General features: G+C 45.0%; 2 protein-coding genes across 10 annotated transcripts; both read right to left on the bottom strand.

Moving 5' to 3' along the window:
* Positions 1 to 4,162: 4,162 nt before the first annotated feature.
* farsa (phenylalanyl-tRNA synthetase subunit alpha) lies at positions 4,163 to 12,279 on the bottom strand. Of its 2 annotated transcripts, XM_034539905.1 has the most exons (13): positions 12,087 to 12,279; positions 10,862 to 10,999; positions 10,334 to 10,432; positions 10,127 to 10,245; positions 9,546 to 9,638; positions 8,481 to 8,609; positions 8,279 to 8,394; positions 8,099 to 8,183; positions 7,018 to 7,117; positions 5,905 to 6,073; positions 5,718 to 5,795; positions 4,675 to 4,789; positions 4,163 to 4,567 (listed from the first exon to the last, which is right to left on the bottom strand). In XM_034539905.1, the coding sequence occupies exons 1-13, from the start codon at positions 12,231 to 12,233 to the stop codon at positions 4,462 to 4,464; spliced, it is 1,494 nt and encodes a 497-aa protein (XP_034395796.1). In that variant the 5' UTR covers positions 12,234 to 12,279; the 3' UTR covers positions 4,163 to 4,461. The 2 variants fall into 2 exon arrangements, with proteins under 2 accessions (XP_034395796.1, XP_034395797.1); XM_034539906.1 differs by lacking the exon at positions 4,163 to 4,567 and having other exon boundaries at positions 4,680 to 4,789; positions 5,905 to 6,026.
* Positions 12,280 to 12,862: 583 nt separating this feature from the next.
* LOC117734602 (interleukin enhancer-binding factor 3 homolog) lies at positions 12,863 to 26,255 on the bottom strand. Of its 8 annotated transcripts, none has more exons than XM_034538778.1 (18): positions 26,143 to 26,255; positions 24,798 to 24,893; positions 23,761 to 23,984; positions 23,419 to 23,593; positions 22,266 to 22,413; positions 20,829 to 20,920; positions 19,140 to 19,235; positions 18,907 to 19,024; positions 18,699 to 18,796; positions 18,506 to 18,617; positions 18,262 to 18,375; positions 17,408 to 17,613; positions 17,128 to 17,304; positions 16,735 to 17,016; positions 15,992 to 16,127; positions 15,813 to 15,860; positions 14,034 to 14,456; positions 12,863 to 13,709 (listed from the first exon to the last, which is right to left on the bottom strand). In XM_034538778.1, the coding sequence occupies exons 2-18, from the start codon at positions 24,798 to 24,800 to the stop codon at positions 13,549 to 13,551; spliced, it is 2,613 nt and encodes an 870-aa protein (XP_034394669.1). In that variant the 5' UTR covers positions 24,801 to 24,893; positions 26,143 to 26,255; the 3' UTR covers positions 12,863 to 13,548. The 8 variants fall into 8 exon arrangements, with proteins under 8 accessions (XP_034394669.1, XP_034394673.1, XP_034394674.1 ...); XM_034538782.1 differs by having other exon boundaries at positions 16,735 to 17,001; XM_034538783.1 differs by having other exon boundaries at positions 16,735 to 17,001; positions 26,125 to 26,204.
* Between the last annotated feature and the right edge of the window lie 672 nt (positions 26,256 to 26,927).

The following is a 26,927-nucleotide window of genomic DNA, read 5'->3' as shown; positions in this document are numbered from 1 at the left end:
CAATGTGGAAAAAGTGAAGCGCTGTGAATACTTTCCGGATGCACTGTATTCTAGTTTTGTCAAACTTTTAGATCACTTTGTAGAGATCCGTTTTCAATTTGACATTTAAAAAAATCATTAAATCTAAATGTGTTGATTGTACACAGACAATCCACTCACTCTGCCCTTTTCATTCCTCACTTTCATGCATCCCTTCTCCCTCTGTCTCTAAACTCGCTTCACGAAAAAAGCTTTTCCCAATACTTTGTTACCAGCGTGACTGTTTCTTGTCCTCCTGTCCACACTCTAAATTGCCCATAAACCCTTTCTTGCACACTTACTGCTATAGTGGGCTAGAGGTTAAGCTGCCACTGGTGGCCTGTGGGCCTCAGGTGGTCTCCCTCTGCTTCCGACCATTATCTGGGATTTGGATGATTGTAACTGAATGGTGTTGTTTCCTAAAGGCTACATTACAACAGACAGATTACGCTCTGAATTGAACTGACTGTTTGGTCACCGAATCCCGGGACATGGTGGGAAATGTTTCTCAAGGTAAAGCGTTGCCCAATGTGGTGCCAGGCAGGGTCTAGCAGAGGGTGTGACCCTGCCCTCCTGGTGCACCAACAGGTCCCGCCTCTGGTGGTGGGTCCGATACCCAGGAAGCATTTCTGCCAATTTGACCCAGGAGCCAATCCCAATACTGCAGAGAAAAACAATCCCTTTTGTCCAGAATATAGCGCAGTTATTAAAGAGGAGTCTATAAAACTTTTGACAAGACAATTGCTGTGCTCACCTCTAACTAATCCTGCTCACAATGGTGTCAATGTCAGCGATACACCGGATGTCCTCCTCCAGCGAGAGCGAGCCAAATGAGATCCTTCTTATGGCCAGGCCACTCCGGCTCAGGTGTGGCTCATCCCGGCTGACGACACGAAAATGTACAAGGTTGTAATATATATATATATATATATATATATATATATATATATATATATATATATATATATATAATTGTTTCTCTCTAACATGGTTGTAATGTTGTGCTTGGGACACATCAAGGAAACTCCCTAAACAGCTTGGATAGGCACTAATAGCCTCTATGCTCGGAAAGAAAATGGCTTGATTGATTTTCCTACGAGGTGATTTCCAGGTAACTTGTGGGAATTAAGGGCGCGACAACAGCGGCGCGTGACCCTTGTGTTTGAGGACACGCGGGCAGAGTCGGAGCCGGCGAGTCGTCCAAGTGGGCGGAGCTGACACTTCTACCCGCTGGCGAGAGGGCGAGCTTCATTTCAGCACCAAGGACAGAGGCCGTGAGGAGGAGGAGGAGGAGGAGGAGGTCCGAACGACTGCCCCGCTGAACTATTAGTATCATTCACTCGACACATTTGGATAGATTCGGAGCTCCAGAACAAGGTTAGAAGTGAAGTTCAAAGCATTAAAAGCTGTCACTCACGTTCCCCTTCTGGTATCCTTCTTTTGTCCTTTTTAAACCGTTCTCCGGTTTTTCTTTGAAGGAATTTAAAACGGTCTCGCGCGGGTTCTGAGCTCCACGCGCGGACTCTCCCCCTCATGTCCGAGTCCACTTCTGAGTGAGAGAGGAAGACGACGATAACAACAAGTCTCACTCGGTCGGAAGAATCCGGCCCCAACCATGAACAGCAACATCTTAACCGGCCTGAACTCCACCGGTTACCTGTACCCGGCGCCCACGGAGGAGCCCCTGTACCGGCAGTACAGGCCCCCGGTGAAGGACCTCATCCCGCTGCCTAAGCCGGTGCTGTACGTGCTCATGGCGGCGATGGTGGTGGTTGGGGTCGCCTACGCCATCGTGGGACATCTCATCAAGGATCTGGCGATAGACATAGCAGGTAATTGCTTTCTGATAATTTAATTAAAATAAATTACATGTAGAGCATCAACAGTCACGTTCATTTGAGCCTAAACTGGATGTTATTTATCACTATTAATATAATAGATATATAGAAGTGGATATTGTGACAATATATATATATCTTTTTTTCATAGTTGAACTGTCGGTTTGGTCAAATTTGCATTCGCACTAAGTAGCTAGTGTATGGACTCAATATATATAAATATGTTTTAATCAAATATATTTTGATATTTTTCATATAAAACAGTTATCTGCAACAATTTGAGCTAACGTAACTGCACAGTCTTCACCTATTCCCCCTGGATCAGGACTTACTGATGTAAGGCCTGATCTTCAAAGTAAACACTCCATGAGCCACTGACCTCGTGCCCTTTTAATATTGGTGCTATTAAAATCTTTCCTAATTAAGAGTGTGTGCTGGGCCCAACCGGGGATGAAGAAAAGGACCTGGCCAACAACGCGCAGCAAATGGCCTCCAGCCACCAGCCCCCGGTGCACCCGTTCGCTCACAACGCCTTCCACGTGTGGGACCAGGACGACGTGGTCATCGCCCTGCCCCACGACGAGAGCCCCCAGCTCAGCCCGATGATGCTGGCCGCCATCCCCTACATGCCCTCTTTCTTCCCGCACACGCACAGCCCAACGAGTCACTGCTCGCTGGCCTTCTCCAACAGCCCGGGGCCGGTCCGAGACTTCAGCATCTCCAGGGAGCTCTGACCAGCGACGAGGGGGGGTGGGAGGGCCGTGATCCTAAACAGCCTCAACGATGAGGTGTGGGAAACCCCCACACACATAAAACACAAGCAGATATGATTTTCATGCGTAACAGACGAGGCCGGTAAGACATGGTTGTCCCCAGTCTCATGTCGACTTCCTTCTTACATTTGGATGATTTCTCAGAATTACGCAACGTGACGTGAGATGCTGTCACAAATCACGTCAACAGAGAAGTCAAACCCCCGTCAGAAGGGGAACCCAAGGACAAGCGGTATTACGGGAGACGGCCACTGGACGTTATCTCTGCGTGCCTGAGCTTTACAGAGAAGCTGGTTGATGTGTTAGATTGTGTTTAGGTATTTTCTTATAAAGTGTGTCTTATTGACGGATCTGGTGTTTTTTTTCTTCTGTTACTCTTGTTATTACCATATGCTCTGCAAAAACAGAAAAATGGCCAGCAGATCAGACTGTTTGTACATTACCTGTCATCTCCAGGCTGTAAACCAACCAACCAGCTGGCTGTGTCCCACGCACCCAGAGTAAAATGTTTATTTCAAGACACCGAGGGATTAGTTTAAGAGGATGACTTAACGGACTTCCAGTAATTCAACATGTACAAAAACATGACAATCCCACGTCCTGTACCTGCAGGTGTCACACACTCACAAATGCCCCGCCGTTGTGCTTTGGTTTGTTTTGGCTGCTCAATTATAAACTACATTCCAATGCCTCAAAAAAAAAAAAGAAAGCTCCAAATTGGCCTAAAATATATATTTTTTAAAAAGGCAGAACTACAAAATCCAAAACAATAGGGTTGTCTCTTTACTAAGAACAAACGTATACTCAGAAAGCAATTATTCTTGGTAAGTTTGGATCCTTTGCAGCCAAACTGAACCCAGAAAGAGCCGACGCCATGTGGTCCGCTTGGTGAGGTCACTTCAGCCTGAACCTGAAAACCTCACGGGATGAACTGCTTTCAGCAGGTGGTTATACAATTAGATTGCTAATGATCATTTAAAAAAGTCAGTACAGGGGACTACGGAATACAAACATGGCAAAAATGTACTAATGTCAACGGATTTCCGCGAAGCAGCTTCAACATGTTGACACGGGGCAAGATCTCGAAACTCAGGGAGACAAACATGACGGGACGTAAGGTTGTTAAAAGGTGTGAAGATCAACTGTAATCCTGCGTCCCTGGAATTACAAACATAGCCGCAGCTTCTTCTCCCTCACAGACACGACACAGACCTGCGATGCAACTCCGTATTTATATTGTAAATACCAAAAACCTGATTGTTTTGAGTTAGAAATTCGCATTTTCAATCTGGGCGGTTTAGAGATATTGAGGATTTAGTTTTGCATTCTAAAGAGACACTTCCTTCATATTATAGAGTGTGTTTTTGCAGATACTTGGGTATCATGCGTCTGATAAAATGATCAATTTTGAGGTTTCAAACCTTCCCTTTCAGCTTCTTTCACGGAGCAGCGAGGTGAGTCATCAATGTCATGTTAAAAACGTTCATTCCTAAAGTTGGACATCAGATCATACAACACACACAAGTCAGGTTGTACTGGTGTGTTGAAAAAGCATTTTATTGAACCCCTTTTCCTGTACAAATAGAAAGTGGTGCAAGGACGTAAAGGAGAAGGGAAAAATAACAGCTGTTCTCGCACTGATGTTTTCCGGTAATAAGTTCATAGCTGCTCCCGTGTGATAAAAGGCTTTTGGAAAAACAGCTTCCCGTGACCTGTGTGAAGATTTGTTTCGGGGGAACAGACCCTCGTCCTGCTGCAGTCGCCTCTTCAGAACGGTAACGGCAACTGGGGTGAGCTGTGGAAACGGGGTCTCCTGAAGGGTCGGGCGAGGCTCAGGAGTCCAGTCGACATACGGGGCTGTCGTAGACCATCTGCAGGTTCACCTTGTGTCCCACCAGCTCCCTGATGTTGTTGATGCCGTATTTAATCATGGTGGGCCTGCAGGTCAGAGGAGAGCTTGTTGTTGTTGTTACGTAAAAAACGCATCCCTAACAGAGGCCAAAGCACGCATGTGTTTGTGTGTCTGTGTATGTGTGTGTGTGTACCTCTCCAGAGACAGCCCCCAGGCGATGACGGACACGTCCTCAGGAAGACCCATGGGCAGCAGCATCTCCGGTCTGAAGACCCCGGAGTTCCCCAGCTCCACCCACTTCTTTAGTCCTGCATGAACGGGGGACAGGTCGCACTCAAATTCTTATTATTTATAGCCAGCAAAAACAGAACTGTCCTATAAAAAGTAAAATAAAAAACAGTGTTCAGGCTTGTAACGGTTAGAAAGGTTGTAAGACCTTTATTTAATGTCTTAGTAGTCGTGGTCGCACAGGGCGACTGTGGGTCAGTGGTTAGCAGCTCTGTCTTTCAATCAGGGGGTTGGTGGTTCAATCCCCGCCCTAGTCGATGTGTCCTTGAGCAAGACACTTAACCCTGAATTGTTCCCTGTAGCTGTGTCTACAGTGTAAGAATGTAACATGATTGTAAGTCGCTTTGGATAAAAGAGTCAGCTAAAATGACATGTAATGTAATGTGGTGGGAGTGGCAGCTACTGTGACCTTGTGATCTGCTAAGCTAGTTAGCATTAGCAGGGGTTTAGTTGGGGGCTATCCCTCAGTCGTGATGGGATTTAGCCGCCATGTAATTTAGTTGTGGAGTAACAAAGGGAACTGGAGCTCTCATGGCCAGCTTTCGTTTGTGGAGCAGGAAAACATAACCAATAAATGCATTTCGGTGGGATTGACACGCTCTCTCATTCTCTTCTCCCTCACCAGTCATATTAAAGATATTAGATTTATTTGGCGACCTTTCCTTCCCGACCCAGCAGTCATTCCCAAAGACCGGCGAGTGGGGACCCACAGGTGAGATTTCATTTGGGTCGCCAAATACTTTTACAGAGTTTCCTCCATGGGTCAAGAAATTAAAGATAGCACGATAATTTAGACTAAATGTGTGCATTTGGTCGCATTTGTTCAGCATTTAACTCAAGTACGTTTTTAATGTGAATAAAACAGGAACCTTTATTTACGTGCACAGTCGCCCCTCACGCGGTTTATAAATTGTAAAGCCAGAATAAAGAGTTTGGGACACACTGCACCTTCATGGTAGCTGAACACTTCCATGCTGGGCTCCGTGTACGGGTTGTAGGCCGGCTTGAAGCGGAGCTTGGTAATCCCTAGAAAAGAAACACGGAAGAGTTTAGTGTGGCGAGACAACCATCAGTGCTTCATGCCTCTAGTAAAACAACGTAGTATCTAGTCCCAGAGCCCCCCCACCCCCCTCACCTAGTTTGGTGAAGAACTCGTGCAGGATGCCCATGAGGTCCCCCAGCGTGAGCCCGTAGTCGGCCACCACGCCCTCGATCTGGTGGAACTCGGCCAGATGGGTGGCATCCAGGGTCTCGTTCCTGAACACGCGGTCGATGGAGAAATACTTGACGGGGGTGAACTTCTCCTGGTTGGATGTGTGTGTGTGTGTGTGTGGGGGTGGGGGGGAGGAGGAGAGAGAGTCACATATGCACTACATACTACATTGATGCGTGGCCAAAAGTGCAGTAAACATCGCAGTTCTTGAAAAAAAAACCTTTGAGCTTTGTTTAAAGATTATCCATCCATCCATCCATTTTCAATACCGCTTATCCTCATTAGGGTCGCGGGGGCGCTGGAGCCTATCCCAGCTGACATAGGGCGAAGGCAGGGGACACCCTGGACAGGCCGCCAGTCCATCGAGGGCACATGTAGGGACATACAACCATTCACTCTCACATTCACACCTATGGGCAATTTAGAGATCAATTAACCTGCAGCATGTCTTTGGACTGTGGGAGGAAGCCGGAGAGCCCGGAGAGAACCCACGCTGCCACGGGGAGAACATGTGTTTAAAGATTATCCATCCATCCATTTTCAATACCGCTTATCCTCATTAGGGTCGCGGGGCGCTGGAGCCTATCCCAGCTGACATAGGGCGAAGGCAGGGGACACCCTGGACAGGCCGCCAGTCCATCGAGGGCACATGTAGGGACATACAACCATTCACTCTCACATTCACACCTATGGGCAATTTAGAGATCAATTAACCTGCAGCATGTCTTTGGACTGTGGGAGGAAGCCGGAGAGCCCGGAGAGAACCCACGCTGCCACGGGGAGAACATGTGTTTAAAGATTATATGGAAATGAAAACAAAAAAATATTTCTTTATGGTGTAAGTTGGGGAGAGACGGCGCTCTGTAGCTCAGAGGTACGTTTCCTTTGAAAACCTTTTCTTCAGAACATGGTTGAAGATTTCAATCTTATTAGTATCTGTTTTGGGGACTTTCCAAGCAGTGTATGTGAAGCGTTTGCTATTTGCAAACAGTCCTAGACGTCAAATCGAGCGCATGCTCTTCGCGGGCGACTCACCTGCTGCGCCAGTTTGTACAGCATGCGCGCGCTGACTGCCGTGGTGTGAGTGCGGAGGATGTTCTTCTGAGCCTCCTCGACCTTCCAGTCGTACTTGTACCTGAAAGACAGCAGCGGATTAGAGAGCAGTCACAGACTGTTAGATGTCCGATCAGTGTTGATGGGAAATGTAGTCGACCGAGGCCATAAAGTCCTTTATGCGTGTGCAGTATGGATGCCCTGGTGTCGGAAGCCTGGGCGCAATGCATCATGGTACTTGTAGGCACCACCGGTAAGGGGTGCAACAGACCATTAAAAACTCCCCGGGAGCGAATATAACTTTTAGAGCGGCCCCGATCACGTTTACATATTTCCGATACCAATTGCAGATCATCTATAACCCATAAGTCAGTGTGAACCAACTTCTAAATGTTTTCTTTTACTTGGTTAGTCATCTTCAGTGGGGGTTTCCTTTTTTTTTTTTTTAAACTATACAATTCAAATGATGAATAAAAGATTATATTTCTATTGAAAGATGTGTAGTTTTAATGTTGGGAAATTAAACAGCTCAAAATTAGATTGCTGTTAAAATATGGATTTATTCAGGTTTCCCACCAAATCCTTAATTTTACAAGATTACATTTGAACACATTATGACAATATTACAGTTTTCCTTCAAACACTTTTGTGTATTCTTTACTGCATGAACGCATCCTCATGCAACGCAATGGAGCCTCCCTACCGTACCAACGTTACCAGCACTCCTGATGATTTCAACAGAGATGTGTCGTTCACGACCACAAAACATTAATGCTGATCCTCTGACCGCACATCTTCTCGAGTATCGGCCGATAACGATCGACAATAAAAAACATATTTCACACTTTGATGGTTAAACTGTGGCATTATCAACCACAGTCCGTCACACCGCTAACGGACAGCAGTCACGGTGAGGAGGAGAACTTCCTCCCTCGTTACACAGAGGAATTTATTGCTTCTCTCGACTACATTTACTATCAAGGCTGACTGGACGTCCACATAAAAAGGGGGGCGTACCTTCCCCATTTAAAAATAATAAAAAACTTAATGATTGTCGTCTCACCCTTGCGAGCCGTAGCCTCCCTCTGAGTGGACCTTCTTCACTCTCTCCAGGTAGTCCGGAGGGAAGCCGTGGGCGAGCGCTGGGTCTGGGGGGGGAGACATGTTGGGTGTAAATGATCATCTAAAGACTTTGGACCTCGGGACACAGCCGGGAGAGCGAGATTAAAAACAGATGCCTCACCGGACAGGAAGAAGGTGTCGTGCTGGTCTCTGGCCGGGTGCTGCTGGGGCTGGAACAGGGAGTCGAAGTTCCAAAAAGAGCTCTCGATGAAGTTGTTGGTCGGCATCTCCGTGAAGCTACGGGAAGCAGGGAGTTCATTTTCTGTGCGTTTCCTTTTCCCCCCCCTATTGTTTGGTGTGTGTTTATGCAGCCGCTCGCTCACCCCATCTCCAGGAAGATCTGCCTGAACTGCGTTCGCACCTTCATCAGCGGGTGCATGTGGCCACAGTCGGGGGCCACGCCCATGGCCTCGAAGTTGTAGGGCTTGAATTTCTTCTCCTTCCAGCTGCCACTGCGACACAAGAGTGAGGCGAGGAGTTGGAAACATGTCGGCTGTTCCTCCTTACTTGCTCATAGTTGGTAAGTTTTATCGACAATACATTTGTTGATTTTTAAAAAAAAAATCTGCAGCTGAGATGATTGAGAGCATCAGTCGGGCAGAAATGTGAAAGCAGCGTCACGTTAAAATATTTGGGCTGGGGAAGAAGGAACATCTGGATGCTGCTTTTAGCTAAATCCCCTCTAGGATATGATTTCATTCCAAGCTAAATGCTAAGCTAAATGTCTCGCCCTCAGCAGGAAACCAGCACAAGCTCTACGAGCACATCGAATTTTTATTCCTATCCTTATTTCCTGTTTCAACGCATCTCACTAAGAGTGACTAAGAGTAAAGGTTTCATTTGAGTTTTACTCATGTGTTGGGAGATTTCTGGATGCCAATTTAAAAATGAAAACAAAAATAGTAGAAAGCAAAAACAACCGTACGGTTTGTCTGCTCTGGGCTACCGTAGAAACACGGCTGTGAAACCAGCTCCCGATGTAGACACGAAGGGCTCGTTTTGAGCGCAAGAAAAAAAATGATAATGAAACGTAGTTAAGAAAGGAGACCGAGAACATTTAAGGATTTAACAATAAAATCGCTCTCCATTGGCTCCGAGCAAACAGAATAACGGCCGCCAACTGGGATGCACAAACAACAGAATAAAGAGGGTTTTTAAATAAGCTGCCAATGTTATGTCAACTATTTGGGTCACGATCATTTTTTCCAGCCCCGCCTTTAGCACAAAGTCCATGTCTTTGGACTCGTCCCCTTTTTAAGGGCCGGAGGTCTCTGTGTCCTCTGTCCGAGTCCCTGCACACTCCGTCACTGACAGACGGCCGAGGGCAGACGGGACACATGTTCACACCGTGTTGATGTTTTTAAATCGAAAACTAAAACCGTACTCACTTGGCAATCATCTCGGGAGTGAGCTCCGTCTCCAGTTTGGTGATGGTGGTGCTGAAGGAGCTGCCTTTTGTGATCCAGTAGGACTTCACCGTCCTAAAAGCAAAAAGAAAACAATTTTTTTGGGGGGGGTTTCTAAAGAAAATGCACCCTTGGTGTCAATCCAGAGGATATGTCAGCAGGTTTTACACCAAAATCCAGAACGCAGTCACCCATGCGCAGTCTACATTTTGGATTCTTGACTCGCTGCTTTCCAGAAGCACAGAGGAGTCATTACAAACGTCTCACGATCGAATATTTAGTTATCGGCAACAAACAAGATTCAAACTCTTAAAAAAATATATAATTTTGATGTAGTTTATCCGATCATTAATTTGCCAAATATTTTCTTGATTAACCAATTCATAACTTCCCTATAAAAACTGTGCAAAATGCCCACATCACACCCAATACGCCATTCTCCGTTATTCAAATAGGATCCCAACCCAACACCTACTTGTGGAGGGTTTGAACTCTGAACCACCACAAACTGTCTACCGCCACCTACTGGTGGACGAAAACATCACAACGATCTGGGGACTTACACCTCAGAGAGCAGTTTTCTCTTCTTCAGCTCGTTCTTCTCTTTCTCTTCCAGCTTAGAGGAGTTCCCTCTCTGAACCAGAAGCAGCTTTTCTCTGACCTGGTCCTCTATGTCCTCCACCTGAGAGAGAGGTGGAGCATGACCTCACGTACACACTTTACTCAGAGTCCACAGCTCACTAAACAGTCAAGATCAACTCGCCGCCTACCGTCCTGAATATCCTCGGGCCGCCCTCGTGAGCCTTGTCCACTCGGATCCACTTGTTGGACATGGCCTTGCTGAAGCCGATCTTCCCGAAGGACAGTTTCTGCAAAGAGGGGACAAACAATGTCAGCGGGAATATCAAAACAGTTCACTGTGCGTTTATGGAAGAAGAGGGAATGGCTTTCTGGACGTTCATATTTCTTTGCATAGTTTACGTGAGATACCTATTTTAAATCACAGCCTCAGCTGACTCATTCCTTAAGTTACATGCAGGAGTAAATATACAAAGTAAACTTGAGACACAGAACGTACGCCGTCTACACAGCAACACTTCCTTTCACAGTTTCCCTTGTCGGTCCGTGGAGCGATAATATATTCACGTACTATATATATATATATATATATATATATATATATATATATATATATATATATATATATATATATATATATATATATATATATACATACATACATACATACACACACACATATACACAGGAACCTTCTCCCCCGTCCGCCTCTCCCTCACCATGAGCTCGCTCTGCCCCAGACCCTCCGGCGGGATGGAGCCGAAGACCCGGGCTTCGTGGCTACCCTGCTCGGCTATCTCCGTGCCCTCACCCAACAGCTCCCAGTGCTTGGAGGAGCGCAGCTCAGCCGAGATCAACTGGAGGAGCAGAGAGCAGACATGTCAGAGTGTCCATGTTCTATCTGCTAACTGGCTAAATGAACCGTGTTTCACTGCATGTCACACAATGCTGAGCGCATTAAACCGGGCACTTCTCGTCTCTTCAACCTTATAGTACCTTATTCAACTTTATCAAAAGTGACTTATATAAGGTGGACAATAATGATGTGCCAATTTTTAATCTATATATTGATGATCTGTCAAAGCAGTTGAAAGCCTGTAATACTGACGGCATGATTGGTAATACTTTAGTTAATCATATTATGTATGCAGATGATCTTGTGATTCTCAGCCCATGTAGTGCTGGTGTCCAGCAGCTCCTTACTGCATGTACTGTATGTGGTATGGACCAGGATACACAATGCCAGTAAGAGGTCTAGACCATGTAGTGCTGGTCTACAGCAGCTCCTTGACTGTATGTACTGTATATGGTGTGGAACATGATATCAAATACAATGCCAGTAAGAGGTCTATCTTTATCTGTAGAACCAAAGAGGATAAAAGTGTCAAATTCCCTGAATTGTCTGATAATTGTCTGTGATAAAGTAAAATATCGCGGAAATGTTATTACAGATGACCGATGATGAAGATATCTATAGGCGATGTTGTATGATGTATGCACAAGCAAACCTTCTGTCATAGCTCATAATGATGCCATGAGAATATTACTGAAGAGACAGCGCTGGAGTAGCGCAGTGAAATGTTTGTGGCTGCAGGAATTAATACTTTCCAATCTGTTTTAAGAAATCTTGTGTATAAATTTATCTGCCGGGTTAATGACTCTGAAAATGAAATAATTATAGTTTTATCAAACATAAAGTTTAGTTCTACGCGCTACCAACTGTACAGACACAGCTGTGTGTTTATAAAGGTCTTCGTAGGTCTAGGTATTTTATTTGTGATTTTGTATGCATTTTATTCTATTTAATGTGTTGTACTATATGGACCTTGAGTCTGAAATAAAAGTTGATTTTAACCTCGACGTTATTGCGTCAGTCGCGCTAAATGCCCAATGTTGACGCCGACGGACGGACTTCCGCCGCCGCTCAAGCCCCGTAAAACTCACGTCACCGAGGGCCTGCAGACTCTTCACGGCCCCGACGAGGACCTGGTGGTCCACCCCGAGGCTGGTGGCCACTTCGAGGCTGTCCACGCCGTCGTCCACCTTCTCAATCCGCCGTAAGAGCGTCTCTAACACACCGGTGTCCGCCATGCTGGAGCCCTGCTTAGCCCTAAAAGAGACCGGATGTGACGTCGCGTTACCCAAGGCCGTATGTATTGGAGTAGCGAGACTTCAAGAAATCGGGAATGGTGGACCGTAACTACGGTCATTATTTTTGCTGTTAGAATATAATTAAATAAGCGTTATAATAATAAATGTTTTAGGCTGTCCAGTTCTGATATTTAAATGCCGTTAGGACAATAATGAATTCATAAATAGAAATTCACAGGTAAAACCCAAAACTAAGCTCAAACACTTCATTCGTTTGATTCATTTAAATTTCTTAATTAACTTGTATTTAGTTTTATGAAATCTCTTATGAAAAGTCTTCCCTACTTGACCAGTGACCCATCACAGCTATATGGGTCCCCTGAAGTCTGTAATGCTTTTAATTTTATTAATTATAGTTTTAGTTTTTTCTATTAAGATACACAATAACCATATAAATTAGACAGGTTATTCACCATTAATGAGAGCAAGTTTTGGGTTGTCAGGTTGTGAAAACTCTTGGTGGTGAGCCCTTCATAGTCAAGTAATGCATAGTTCTGGTCATTCATAATGAATTTAAAACTTTATATTAATAGTATCAATTGTACAAACTGGATACTTTAAGTCAAAACTTTAATAAATTTCAAAATAAAAATCATTTATTAATACAAACACTTGGTTATACATTAACAGGAACAAATCCAACCCAATGAAAAAGCTACATTGAGCAGAAATGTGAACTGTAAGTTTATTTCCGGTAAACTCCCAAAAAAACATTAATTAAAATAACTACATCACATTAGGTAAATTACAAAATGAGCCAAAATTACAAGCAATGCTGAAAAAGGACAAGCTATTCGCGTTCTCTTGAATTAATAAAAAAAAAAGAAAAAGAAAAACAAGCTTTGTAGTTTTAAAAATTACAAAGATTTTTCTATTTTCACAGGAGAAAAGGAAACTGCCTACGCCACACAACACTTTAATAAAAAGGAAACCAAGTCAGAGACAGTGAGTAACTTGTGGAATCACCCTTCCTTATTTAGTGATGAAGATGAGGACTGGTGGCATAGATTTAAGAAGAATAACCTAAAAACACAAGACTAAGCACTGACCAGACCACTGAAACAAACCACTAAATTCAGCCACATCCCATCTCCGACTCTTAAAAAGTTCAGTCATCTCCATTTGTGCCACACAGAAACTCAAAAGCACAGAAGAAGCAAAGACAGAAAAGGCAGTCGCTTTCTTTGGAGAAGGCTCTGAAGACACCGCCGCGGAGTGCTTGATGCCGATGATTCACAGGCGGAGCGGTTAGAGTTTATCTGTACTGGTAGTTCATACTGCCGTCCCCTCTGCCGTAGCCCACTGGGTTGTGGTACTGAGAGTGGTTGATGCCAAAGCCCTGGTTGTTGTTGTTATTGTTGCCACCGCCTCCTCCGGCTCCTCCTTGTGAGTTGTAATTGGACTGGGTGTTGAAACCTACCAAGAAAGTGTTGGGTAGTTGGTGAAAAGATTTCCCAAAAGAATAAGCATAACAACCAGTTCTGTATTTTAAAAGACTGAAAAACTGGAATGAATTATATTGTTGGTCACTTGTGGGCGACGGAAACGAGCGTTGAATAAATTATGTTATTTATAAACAAAAGGAAGTGGAGACGGAGTAATTCAGTATGTCGCTATACAGAGGAAAATATTGTAACAATGTCGTATAGCTTAACGTGGAAAGGATCTTGTTGAAACAAGAACATCTTCTCGCCATTACAAGAAACTGAGAAAGTAAAAATAAAATTACAAAAGACTCACCTTCATAACTGTAGTCTTGGCTGCCTCCGGCACCCCCGGTCACCTGGCTCGGATAGGCAGTGCTGTACGAGTATCCACCCGCCCCCCCCTGGTTCTGGTTGAAAGTCTTCTTCCCCTGCCCATAGCCCTGGCCATACTGGTTATAGGAGCCCTGCCCTAGAGGATTGCTAGACTGGTACCCCCCAGTGGTCCCACTGTTCGCCCCTAGGGGACTCGTGAAGGGTGCCTTCCCTCCCTTGTTCATGGGGGGCTTCTTTTTGCCGCTCTTTGCGGCAGACGTGGCGGTGTAGGCTCCATCGTTCTGGTAGTAGGAGCCGTAAGAGGCCTGAACCGATCCTGGCGCCGCGCTGGCTGGGGGGGCGCCGCCCAACGGGCTGTTCGATGCCCCGGCTCCTCCGTTTGTGCCACCGTTGTTGTAGTAGTCTGGGAAGTAAGAGCACGGCACAAAATCTTAAAATGGGCACGACTTGGGTGCATTAAAAGCTACTGCTTGCATATACTCAAATTAATTCAGACCCTGGAGTAACAGTAATGATTGGTGACGTCACATTTATTTAAAAAAGAAAAAACATAAGCAAGAAGTCTTCCCATCTCAAACATTCAGATTCCATAATTCAGCAAGTCTGTGTGTGCAAACTTAGACAGTCACACACAGTCACACACAAGTTCAGTCTTGTTTGGAAGTGACAGAATATTATAATGAAATAAAAACAAGTCATGTTAAGATTCCTTTCAGTATTCTCATCGAAGTAAACAGTTGGGAGAGGACAGGCGGTTGCAGTCGTGACAATAATCCAAAAGGCAGTATGTTGTCCAGCTCCCGCGGGCCTTCCCCTAATCGTGATCCAAACAAATGGAAACAAATCTGCGTGCCCGGTCCGACACATGGAGGCAATCCACAATAAATCAGCCCTGTGGTTTTATATTTGGGGGGGTGAGGGGGCTCCAGGCGGTCAGGTACATCCACAGTAGGTGACTTTTGTCTACACGCATGCAGTGGCAGATCGTCTCCCCCGAGGTGTCAGGACGTGACAAGTGGAGAGGCAAGACGGGGTCGAAGGGGGGAGGGGAGGGGGTCACTTTATTCCCAGGGTTGACGGTGAAGAGAGTTCATGATGCTGCTGGAACACTACTGACAATTGTCCTTTTTTGTTATCCTTTCTACAGGACTGTATTGATTTCTATTAGTCTGGGGAAGATCTATGTCGCAAACTCGTGGTAGCCATAGCAGTCTGAGACAAAGTCACCTAAAGAGTGAGACAGGGCAGAGAAGGGGAAAAAAAAAATATATCAAAATTAGATTTGTTTATTTGGAAGTTTTTTGTTTTTTATCTGCCATAAAACAGGCAAGTCGTACGACTCATTTGGTCAAATTGCGTTTTATTTTTATTTTTTTTAGATTTCTCTGCTCCTGTCACGCTCAGGGAGGTCAGTCCTCAGAACAGGCTGCCAGAGGGAAGAAAGGGGGTTCTCATAGGGGGAGGGGAAAGTGGGGGGCTTGTTAAAACAGATTCAAAAGCAGAGAAATGTAAAATCATTGAACTGGAAACGTCCCAACTTGCTTTATCATCATGTGGTCTTGTCTTCTAGAATAGGCTACATGCTCTAGTTCTGCGGCTACAACACTAGCCATACTTGTTCAGTCCGGGCCAGATGCACCTTCCCGCCCCCCCAGGACACAACATCCATTTCTTACATGAAAGCTTTAACTGCAGCACAGACAACCAGCAAACATCCAGTCAAACCAGGATTATCAGAATGGGTTAAATTAATACTCACTGTATCCGGAGACGGCATTGTTTCCGTAGCTGTATGTTCCAAAGCCACCTGGCCGGATATGAAGCCGAGTTTAATATGCTGATTTGAAACCCCGGCAATCATAATAATGACAACGTGTTCTCATGGTTTACCAGAACACAGGAGTATGTGTGCGACAGTCAAAGGTGCTTTTCTTTTACCTCCTTGGCTGTAGCCTCCTCCGTTATTGAAGCCCCGGCCTCTTCCGCGACCTCGTCCTCCTCCTCTCCCTCGGCCCCTGGGCGAAGCAGCTTCTCCGGCCCCGGAAGAGCCCATCATGTTGAAGCCCGGCGCGTGCTGACGGGGAGACAAACATTTTATTGGTAACCTTCTTTTTTCCCTGCCAAGCTTGTTACATTATATATTCTATTGCAATGGCAATTTGAGTCTATTTTATTTTAATCATATTTGCTACGACTGATTCAGCATTTATGGCAATCTATATATATATATATATATATATATATATATATATATATATATATATATATATATGATAAATGTTTCAATTATTTAATATATAAGAAATTCTATTTTACATTTATTGTTCGGTCAATACACACACACTACATCTAACGTATACAGATGCATATTGTAAATAGACTTTTAATTGATCGATATCATCTCTATGTTTTATACTAAATACAATCATATCCATCACATTTCTTTCACAAATGCAAATAAAGAAGATGCATGTCCACTGGCCAGAAATATTGCATTGTATACAGCTTTCCAACTGATTGTATGGTTTACTTTCCCCTACAGCATCATAATACCGGACACATACCGTTACAGGAGATCACATTCAAAGCGCACTCTGAGATTCTTTTTGAATGAAAAGTGCTTTATTATTATTAAATAATTTCAACCTTCCACTGCCGTTGACTGGAGAGTTTATTCTTACCATGGGTGGTCCTTTTTTCTTTTTAGCGGCCTCGGCCATGGAGCCCTCTGGGAAGAGGCGCTCCAGAGCAGCCAGGGCCGCGTAGGCCTTGGCCACCTTCTTATTGGACCCCGTCCCCTGAAACTTCTGTCCATCGATCTCCACCTCCATGACAAAGCGCTTGTCATGGCTGCCGCCGGTCTCGGAGATGAGCTCGTACTTCAGGCCACGGCGCTTCTCGTTGAGCTCCATCACGGGGTTCTTGCCGTGCTTCGTCAGAATTGGTCCCTGTTGGCGAGCGTTCTGACAGTTACAGAGACACGGTCAGTCAAAACAAAAGGTAATAAAAAGCAGTGCAGTCCAAAATTCCCTCACACGACCGTCACTCTCCGACAAGGGGAGGAGCTTTAGTACCTCTGCGGAGTCCGTGGTGTCGGAATTGGCTGCTCCTGTGGCGGCAGCCGGGGCTTCGATGGGTGTTATAACTGGTTTAAATTCCTCCACAGCGACCGGCACTACCACCTCCTCTGGTTTTACGGTCTCAGCGGCCTTTAGTTCCACTCCTGTGGGCAGGCCCATGTCCTGGAGGACCTGCAATCGTACACAACAATCGTAGTTAAAAAACTAAAGTATAAAAAAAAAAAAGAAGAAGGGAAAAACAGACTAATGTACTTTTTCCCCGCGCGGTGCTCACCTTTACAGCTACGTGCAGCTTGGCAGTGCGTTTGGAGGGACCAGACGCCTCAAAGGTCTTGCCGTCCACCTCTACGGCCATAGTGAAGACCGGGACGTGGATCGGGCCAGTCTGAGAGATCAGCTTGTACTGGAGACCTGGCTTCAGCTGATTGAGCCTCATCAGAGCGTTCATCGCCTGGGGAGGCTCGGCCTTCTCCTCTGGAGCTGGTTCAACAGCATCACAAAACAGTAAGTATTATTATGTATTATCATCAATCAGTTGATTCATCACTTCAACTGTACAGTTAAAAGATTATGAATCACAAGTTCTATGGAGGTGACATTTTCAATTTGCTTGTTATATCCAAAACTAAAGGGTATTCATTTGAACTACTTAACCCAGTGACAGGACGCCTGGTTCTTTTTCTCCTTTTCAAAAATCAGTAAATGTGACAGAACATTTGTAGTATTTGTCATTGTTATGTTATAGATGGTTAAAACAGTGTAATAACGCAAAAGTAAAGAAACGTATTTGAATTCATCACCAGGTTTCTCTTTATAAACCATTTTAAATGAACTACTGAACACTTTTGACATCTTCTTGTTTTTGCCTGGATCTTTCAGTGTCCATGTTACAAGCTGTTATATGTGCAACAGACCCCTCCCCCCCCAAAGGCAATCCCACCACTGTTTTTTTACCATTAACGTAATGTAACCTTCATCGGTGTAATCCATTGGAATGATGCCGATAGCGCAAAAGGTCGAGGAGTTACGCCGAGCGCTTGACACCGCTTTAGATGAGTTAATTCCATTCTGACTTAGGAATGACTGCTTTCAGTAGGTTTCAACAAATACAGCAGAAAGATAACTTACATTTCTTCTGCAGCTTTTTCTTCTTCTTATTTGGACTCTTGTCATCAATTCCCTCCTCTTCCTCGATGGGCCTTTTCATTGGTGGGGCGTACGCCGTGCTGGGTGGGATTTGCACTGCGTCGCACACAAAATAATGGCATAAGAACGTGCAAGGTACCTCATTGCATCTATATACAGTAAATCTAAACTAAATAACCAACAATCAGGATTGTTTGAATCTCACAGGTGAGCCAGCCCGGTTTACCTGTGTAATCAATAGGAGTCTCGCTACGGGGTTTCTTGGGCATCTTTGAAGGGAGGGGATCCATCCCAAGCACTTTGTGAAGCTGTCCAAAAGCCGACAGCCTTAAGGCATGCTGAAGACACAGGAGACTTCTGTCAGTTACGCGTTCATTAAATTGGGAATACGCACACGGAACTGCTCTTGTCTCACTCACTTGTGCGCTCGCTGTGATGTCTTCTCTCTGCTGGCAGTCCAAGTGGCCGATGGCGTCTGTGGCCTCCTTCTCGCACGGATCAGAGATTCCAGCACCATCTACAACAAGCGGACACAACATGGCGGGAACTCTTAGAACTGGGGGGTAAAATACAAATACAAAGCGCAATTATTTTTTAACTGTAATTAAAAGAAGACACTTCACATACATATACCTGACATGAGGATGCCAGAAGCCAGACACTCTAGAACTCTGCGCAGAGCTTCCCCAGCCCCCATGGGTCGGTTCCCTGTCCCGATGGCTTTCTCACAGATCAGCTCCAGTGGCTGCAGAGCAGAGCAGAGAGGCTTGTTGTTTGAGGGTGCTATTTTTAAGCTTGGCCACGCACACAGAGAGTTTAGGCAGAAAAGACCTTTCTGTAGAGAGGAGGCGCTCACTCACCCAGCCACGGAGCGGGGCCCATGTGGGGACGCGGGCGCAGAGGTCCCGTAGGATCCGGATGACGATGACGCAGGAGCGCAGACCGTTGGCTCTGGCCTGAGGACAAAAGCAGGGAGGGGCACGGGGAGGACATGCGGCCTTAGTCGATGAGGACGACAGTGTGAGCGAGGCACAACACAAATGTCAAAATAAACAAAAGAAAATGTGTATTAAAAGGAAGCCACACAGACTACAACAGCTTAGCTTTGTCATTATGGTTATATTGCGTGACAGAATGTTCGGAGACCATAAATATGAGCGGTCTCATTTGTAGCTGTGAGTCGACAGCCGCTAACCCGAGTCGGTGGTGCCGGTATCAGACGGAACATGCTCATGAATTAAGTTCAGCAGGGAAAGTGAATAAAGCCACCTCAAACTTAATGTGAGCTTTAAAGTGCGACAAGGAAATCTACTGTGTGGTCACAAAAAATCTGAGTTGCAATATTATTGTTGATTTTGTGGCACAGAGTGACAGAAAAGCCAGAGAGCAGGAAGTGTCGAGGCCACATACTCTAGAAAAGCTGCAGAGATGGAGCACTGATTCTTACGGAGTGAAAGACCAAAGATGACACGCCACAGAACTAGAATGAGTTATCAACAGGACTCACTACAAAACAAATGATATATTTCTCTCTTCAAAACTACAGAATGGGGCCACGGGGTTCTACGAGCAGCTTATAGAAATGTGAAAACGATTGCACCTGGATACAGGGTGTAATAGTCCCAGATTATTTGTGTTGTTGATTGAGTTAAACAGATGTGAGGTAGACCAGCGGTCCCCAACCCCCTGGCCGCGGCCGGGTACGCGGGTCGGTCGGTACCGAGTCGCACAGAACGAGTGAATGTAAAAAAAGTTTTTATCAAAGTCGGAAAAATGTTTTATTTTGAAAAAGGACCGGATACATCCGTCTGTGCATCTGAGCCTCTCACGATGTCACGAAATACGTCACACATCTTAAGTATTACGTATAAGTCAACTCTTGAGAAAAGCTAGCGAGCTATAGCAAACCCACAAGCGAGAGAAAATGAGTCCAAAAAAACCAAACGTCTTTGGAGAGCTTCTCTGTGAAGCGGGGTTTTCTGCAATGACAGCGACGAAAACTAAGTTACGGAGCAGACCGGACATAACAAACACACTTCGGTGTCGTTGTCTCCCATCACCCCAAGATGGCACCGGCTTGTTGCAGATAAACAAGCTCAGGGCTCCCACTAATTCAGCATCATGGTGAGTTGTATTTTTATGCACTTTATGCCGGTCGGATCATTTTATTACGTCATATTTTTCGCCCACACTGTGAAGGCCGGTCCGTGAAAATATTGTCTGACACGAAACCGGTCCGTGGCTCAAAAAAGTTTGGGGACCGCTGAGGTAGACTACGGAAGTCAGGGACTAAAAAGCAGCATTGAAATTCTTTAAAGAAAAAGGGCACTAGAACCAGTTAAGTTAGCAAAGCAACGCTACAACATGACAACGGTTTCTAAGAAACACACATCCAGATAGTCTCGTATTACTACAGCAAGTATACTTCAAAAGAAGAAGAAAAAAACAAACACATGGAACGCCCAAATCAAAAGACAAAAGAACAAACAGCATTAAAACAAACTCAAAACTACTTCTGTTTTAGAGACAAATAAAGACAAGATCCAAACCTGGAACCACTTAGCGTGGCGGAGAGACGCCAAGGCAGTTAGGCATTTCTGCCTGTCCAGAACATCCGGGGGATCGTTGACTGAAAGCGATTCTATTGGCAGGTGGAATAAGAAGACAAGGTACAGTTTGACCAAGGGGAGTTCTGTCAGCCGGCCAGGGGGAACACAGGCAGCCTTCCCAGACCAGGCAGGAAGGGGGAAGGGGAGGGGGACCCCTCCACTGCAGAACCACCAAGCGCTCTCAACCTCCCAGTTAATATCGTTTTGTACGGCCCGGCACACAATGGTTGGACTTAAAATGCACCAGAACAACAGAGTTGTGAAGTGGGTCGTAACCTGACTTGGTAAAAATGGAATAAACGCATGCCCGTCGTAGCAAAATGTGCATTTCTTAATTACGGGCTAATTAGTCGTATCAAATGGGAGGTTGTCTCTCCGTGGTTGCTTCGGGTTCTGCTTTTCCTTTTCTGGCGTAAACGGGAGGTAGAGCCCCTCCCCTTCGCCCCTACACTGGGTGCGCTGCACTTTGCCCCTTCCGAGACAGAGAGCGGCCAGTTGGTCAAAGGTCCAGCGTCCCTAAAAATTGACAAACTAGAAGGCTTGACAGAGAGAATCAGAATTGGAACCACAGGCAGAAGTTATCAGATGCACAAAAAGTGGGGTATCAAAACAAGTCCACACTGCAGCAAAACTGATGGCGTTTTTTTTTTTTTAAAGGACACCCAAACTGGGCATCACTGTTCGCACAGGGCTACAGATAAGGTCGAGGTTCAACACCTGCTAAAACTGAGATCCTCGCTACTGCTTTCAAAAAAGTCTAGAAATTGCATATCCAAAATCAGACTACGTGATTATATACTTCAGTCTGTGACTTTCTGAGTGTGCGGAATCCAAGTGTCCCTCGTCGTCATCATCTGTAACCCTGAGCATTGCCTGCTAATGAACATCAGAGACAGTCAACAGCCCGCTGTTGGGTCTGACGACCAAGGACAGTTCCAACACTTGTTTTGCTACTCATTTTTGCTGCAATGCAAACCGTTTACCATCAATGATAAAAACACATGCAAACAAAGTGGTCTCTCTTTTTGGTTAAATTCTCAGTAAGCCTTCATTTCGTTGGTGACCTTGATAGTTAAGGGAGGGGGAAGAGAAAGCCTAGTCTTCAAAAGTCAGTAAACTACCTGCCCTATACTGTATATTGGGCCATCAAAAATGTACAATTACATCACATGGAACTACGAGAGAGAGAGAGAAAGTCTAGAGCGCTATAAGCATAGCACAGTTTCATTACATGACGGTGCATTCTTGTCCCCCAGCTCCATTGAAGGCCCAATAAACAATATCTATCTAGCCTGGCTGCCGGCCGGCCGGGCCTCCCTGCTTGGAGGAGGTGGCAGCACTGAAGAAGCACTGGGGCCCTCGGGTGCCGGAGCTTACCTCCGGACACGGCCTTCTCAATCTCCTCGCGGACCAGTGGGGAGGTCAGGTGAATGGTGAGGGTGAGGGGGGACTCCTTGGTGTTCTTGATGACAATACTGGCCTCCTGGACATGCTGGGTCACCACGTACTTGTCTTCTGTGATCGCCTGTGAGAGAGCAAAATGTTTAGGACACGGCAAAGGCAGTCAATTAGTAGTATTTTTGGTACCACATACATTCATATTAAGTACAACTAGGTCTGGTATCATTTCTGTGGTTTAATCAAAATTTCTCCAGTCTCACGTCAACACAGACAACTAGGGATAAACCCCTAACAGCAGTGGAACGAAAGGTTTGATAATGAAAGCCAGTCAGAGATTTATAGTATACTGTATATGAAGAATGATAAACAAAATTGTTGTACAGAAATAGCTATATAGAGACAATGTCACCGTTACATAGTTTGTCCACAAGAAGGAAGTGACATGTTTATTTTGTTTAACTGCAAGTCGCACTTATCCGTGTCATAATTATTCAATAACTAAGTATACGGGATCTTTTAAGCTTATGTTGTGTTTAAAAGTATATATCTGTAAGAACCTCACAAACATAGGGTTGTCACATTAATCAATACACTGAATTAAGCTTAGTGGTCGCGCACCTCGGTAACATGACATGCACAATCAAAGGACTGTCACACATGGTTCACTGATAAAAGCACTATTTACATGTCTGGAGATTATACAAATACGGCCAATTCGTTTTTAGATGCTTTAGAAACAGGAGGCGTTCACTTGAGTAAATAATTTGCAGCCAAACCAAATTGTTTACAGGATATTCAACCTTAGTTTCCTTTATAATGCGTATAGGGCTTGTATACAGGCACCACAGTAGTCCATGAATATGAGATATGAGTTTACAGATAATTACAATCCCTCCTCTGCATTGTGGAGGTTGCTTTATGGCGCTTTGCCAGTTACACCTACGGTCTATGGGAATATCTCTGGGGTGCACTTGTTGACTTTTTGATTCTTCGTAGTTGCTTTTGTTTGAGTAACGAAGCACACAAAATAAAAAAGCCTCCGTTCGTGCTCTGAGCGCGCCTGCGTAGGCCATCGCTGCGGCACCAAGAGCGCGTTATAAACAAAGCTTTAACTGAGCCACATTCTCACCTTGAGCTGCGAAACAAGGTTTTCAGACACTTTCTTCAGCAGATTGATGGTCGGCTTTTCCTTACAGAGGAGCACCAGCTCCAGGTCCAGGTCCCCCTTCAGTAGTAAGCCTTTGGCAACCAGGCCCACTCTCATTACGCCCCGCAGAGAGCGGGTTGCTTGATCTCTGTGCTCACTACCAAAAAAACAACAACAAAAACACAGCAAACACATGGAAGACGCACATGACAGACAAGAAAAAGAGAGCAGTGGTCAGAGAAGAGGAATTGAAACAAGTCCTACTAACCGACTCATTTTCCTACCAGCGGAACATGAAGAACGACAGCCCTGACATCTCCTCACCTTTCCTTATCGGTGTCTGCGCTATCAGAGTCGGACATTGGGGGTACCTTCTCTTGCTTATCCAGCCAGTCAGAGACGGCCTTGAGGGCCCGCTCCGAGTGGGACACCATGTTTTGTACGCTCTCCAGCTCCTCCTGAGTTGGGTAGATGACGGAGTGTTTGGCCATGACGTGGCGGTCATCGTTCATGAAGACGCGCATGGAGCGGTGGCGCATTGGAGGGGGCTGGGGAGCGAGAAGACACAAGATCAATATTAATAAAGAAGACAATACCAGAAAGGTTTGTGCACAGCCAGGGTTAGCAAAATCTAATCTATTGCAGATAACAAAAAACACTGCTTTCTGAATAAATTGGTACCGTTTACATACAACATTGACCTGTAATCAAGGAAGCAAGATTACTGAGCCAACTGGATAACAGGACAGAAAATAAACAGATCAGCTCAACTTCAGACCATATTGCAGTTTTGAAAATGTTCCAGGTTTTATTGAGAACAGTTATTTAACCAGCTTAATTAATCCTGTTTTACGTTGACCTGCAAAACACCAGTTCTCTTTCAGTCTCTTATCTTTGATTAATTCTCACACACACACACACACACACACACACACACACACACACACACACACACACACACACACACACACACACACACACACACACACACACACACACACACACACACACACACACACACACACACACACACACACACACACACACACACACACACACACACACACACACACACACACACACACACACACACACACACACACACACACACACACACACACACACACACACACACACACACACACACACACACTTTAGAGGGGAGCGGTGATGTGAAAGCTTGAGCATGTGTTCCTAAAGCACCAGCCCTGTGACTTAAATTAGAGGCGCCACGTTTATTTGTCCCGTTACCAGTGATATCCCACATTAAGGCAAGTGTGCCCGGTGCTTTGGCTGCTGCCAGCCTACTGTAAAACAGAAAAAACACATCATACAGAGATGCTAAAAAAGGAAGTCATTACCATTGTTGTTAAAGAGACCGTGGCGACTCACTTATCCAGTGAACCACAGTGTTGGAAAATGTCTTCTCGGCAGCAGATGACAATGTTGCAGTCCGTCTGTAAAGAGGGGAGGAAACCGGCACAAGTTTTAACATAACTTAAAAAAGGAGGGAAAATCTGCAGCCAAAGAAGAAGATCCACAAGGGGCATGAAGTTGGTACTAGCTGGACCTCAGGGATTACAAACGCAACCAGACTTTCCCAGGCAGTAAAGCTGACTGACTTTTAAGCACAAGCAAGGCGCTGGACACATTTCATATTTCTAGCAGGCAAATGTGTGATCTTATAATGAAATATAAACCTGCTAGAATTTGTTTGCAACGCTTTTGGTGTGCATTAGTAAAACAGACACGTGAGGGCTGTGCTACTCTATGCGATTGATCTCTGGGTAGAGGTCAACCCAAGTTATACGCGGATGACTGTTCATCAGTGGCGCCTCCAATGTTTTGATCGTGACTGCTACTGTGCAGCAGCCACAACAACACGACGTGAAACAGTGAAGCTAACAGACAGGACACCTCATTCAGCCATTGTGACACGCCCACACGCTCCGACTGTAACTTCAGAAGATCATTTGCAGCGTCACACGAGTGATTTAACGTTAGGTTAGTTTCCCGTTGTGGTAAGAGGCAAACGAGGTAAAACGATAACGAGGATAAACGTTGTCCCTGTTGTTGTTTTAGTCAACAAGTTGCCGCCGCGTGGCACCAAGACCAACACGCCCCTAGCGCACCTGTTAAACCTACACCGACACACGATTTTATTTTTTTATTCCAGGCGGAAGAGTGCGTTGTGAAGAAGACGTAGCCCGGCAGTTAAGGGTCCCAGGCCCCGCAGCTCCATCGGGGGAATTTAAAAACAGACGCCATTTTAATTCAGTGCGGAGCTTTTGACTGGCCGCTGCTGCTAGCTAGCACACAACCCCCCCGCACAAAAAGAAAACTGATCCCCCGTCGGTTAAAGCCGAGCCGCAGACATAACGTACCCGTCACGGTGGTCAACAAAGTGACCACAGAGAGGTGCAAAGACGCCACGGGAAATTATGTTTCGGATACCGGGCTGTCCTATCAAGACAGCAAAATGGTCGAGGAGACGAGACCCCGTTGTAACGCTCAGCCTCAGCTCGCACTTAGCAGGCTAGCTTAGCCGAACAAAGCTAAACGGACACACTTCTGACGCACATATGAAATAAATGCCCCTCAGAATCCGCTCACGGGCTTCTGTCAGTTCTCTCAGCGTCCAACGACCATCAAACAACTAACCCCGTTCATGTTAAGAGCTATATTTACATATTTGTTCTTGCTCACCGTAGAGTCGTTGCTGCGAATGGACGGCTGCTGCACGCTCGCTCCCGGTCTCGGCCAGGAGTGTGCACGGAAACGTGCACGATGTGAAAAACGATGATGCTCATTGGACAGAGATTACTGGTGACTGCGACTGTAGCCAATTGGAAAAAGGGAGGCCTAGTGCAAGAGGCATGTCTACTAATGATGGGATGGGATGGATTGAATTCAATTGAATCGCCTCCATGCAACAGCTGGCTCATTCATTCAACGGTCATATTATATATATATATATATATATATATGTATGTATATATATATATATATATATATGTATGTATATATATATGTATATATATATATGTATATATATATATGTATATATATATATATAATTATATATATATATATAATTATATATATATATATATAATTATATATATATATATATATGTATATGTATATATACATATATGTGTATGAAAAGTATTAAAACACGAACATTACACTGGTGTAACCATTGTATCACATCTGTATATTCTTATTTCCTACAAGGGTGTGTCATTAGTGTGTGAATTCTCCAGTTCGACCCCCAATAATATTCATAGCCTTCAGAACATTTTAAACACAAGAGTGACCATTTACTGTGAGTGCTCTGAAACCCAGTGACAATGTATTTACACAGCCAGAACATAAAGGCGTCATGACAAGTGTCAGGTCACATCCTTTGTTTTGAGAGAGCTGCAAAGAACCAACACAAATATGTCACTACTAAATGACACATGAAATAAAGAAGTGTAGATTATCTC

This window comes from Cyclopterus lumpus, chromosome 8 (genome assembly GCF_009769545.1).
Source record: "Cyclopterus lumpus isolate fCycLum1 chromosome 8, fCycLum1.pri, whole genome shotgun sequence".
NCBI lineage: Eukaryota > Metazoa > Chordata > Actinopteri > Perciformes > Cyclopteridae > Cyclopterus > Cyclopterus lumpus.
The sequence above is the reverse complement of the archived record's forward strand: the minus strand, read 5'-3'. Positions and strand labels throughout refer to the sequence as shown.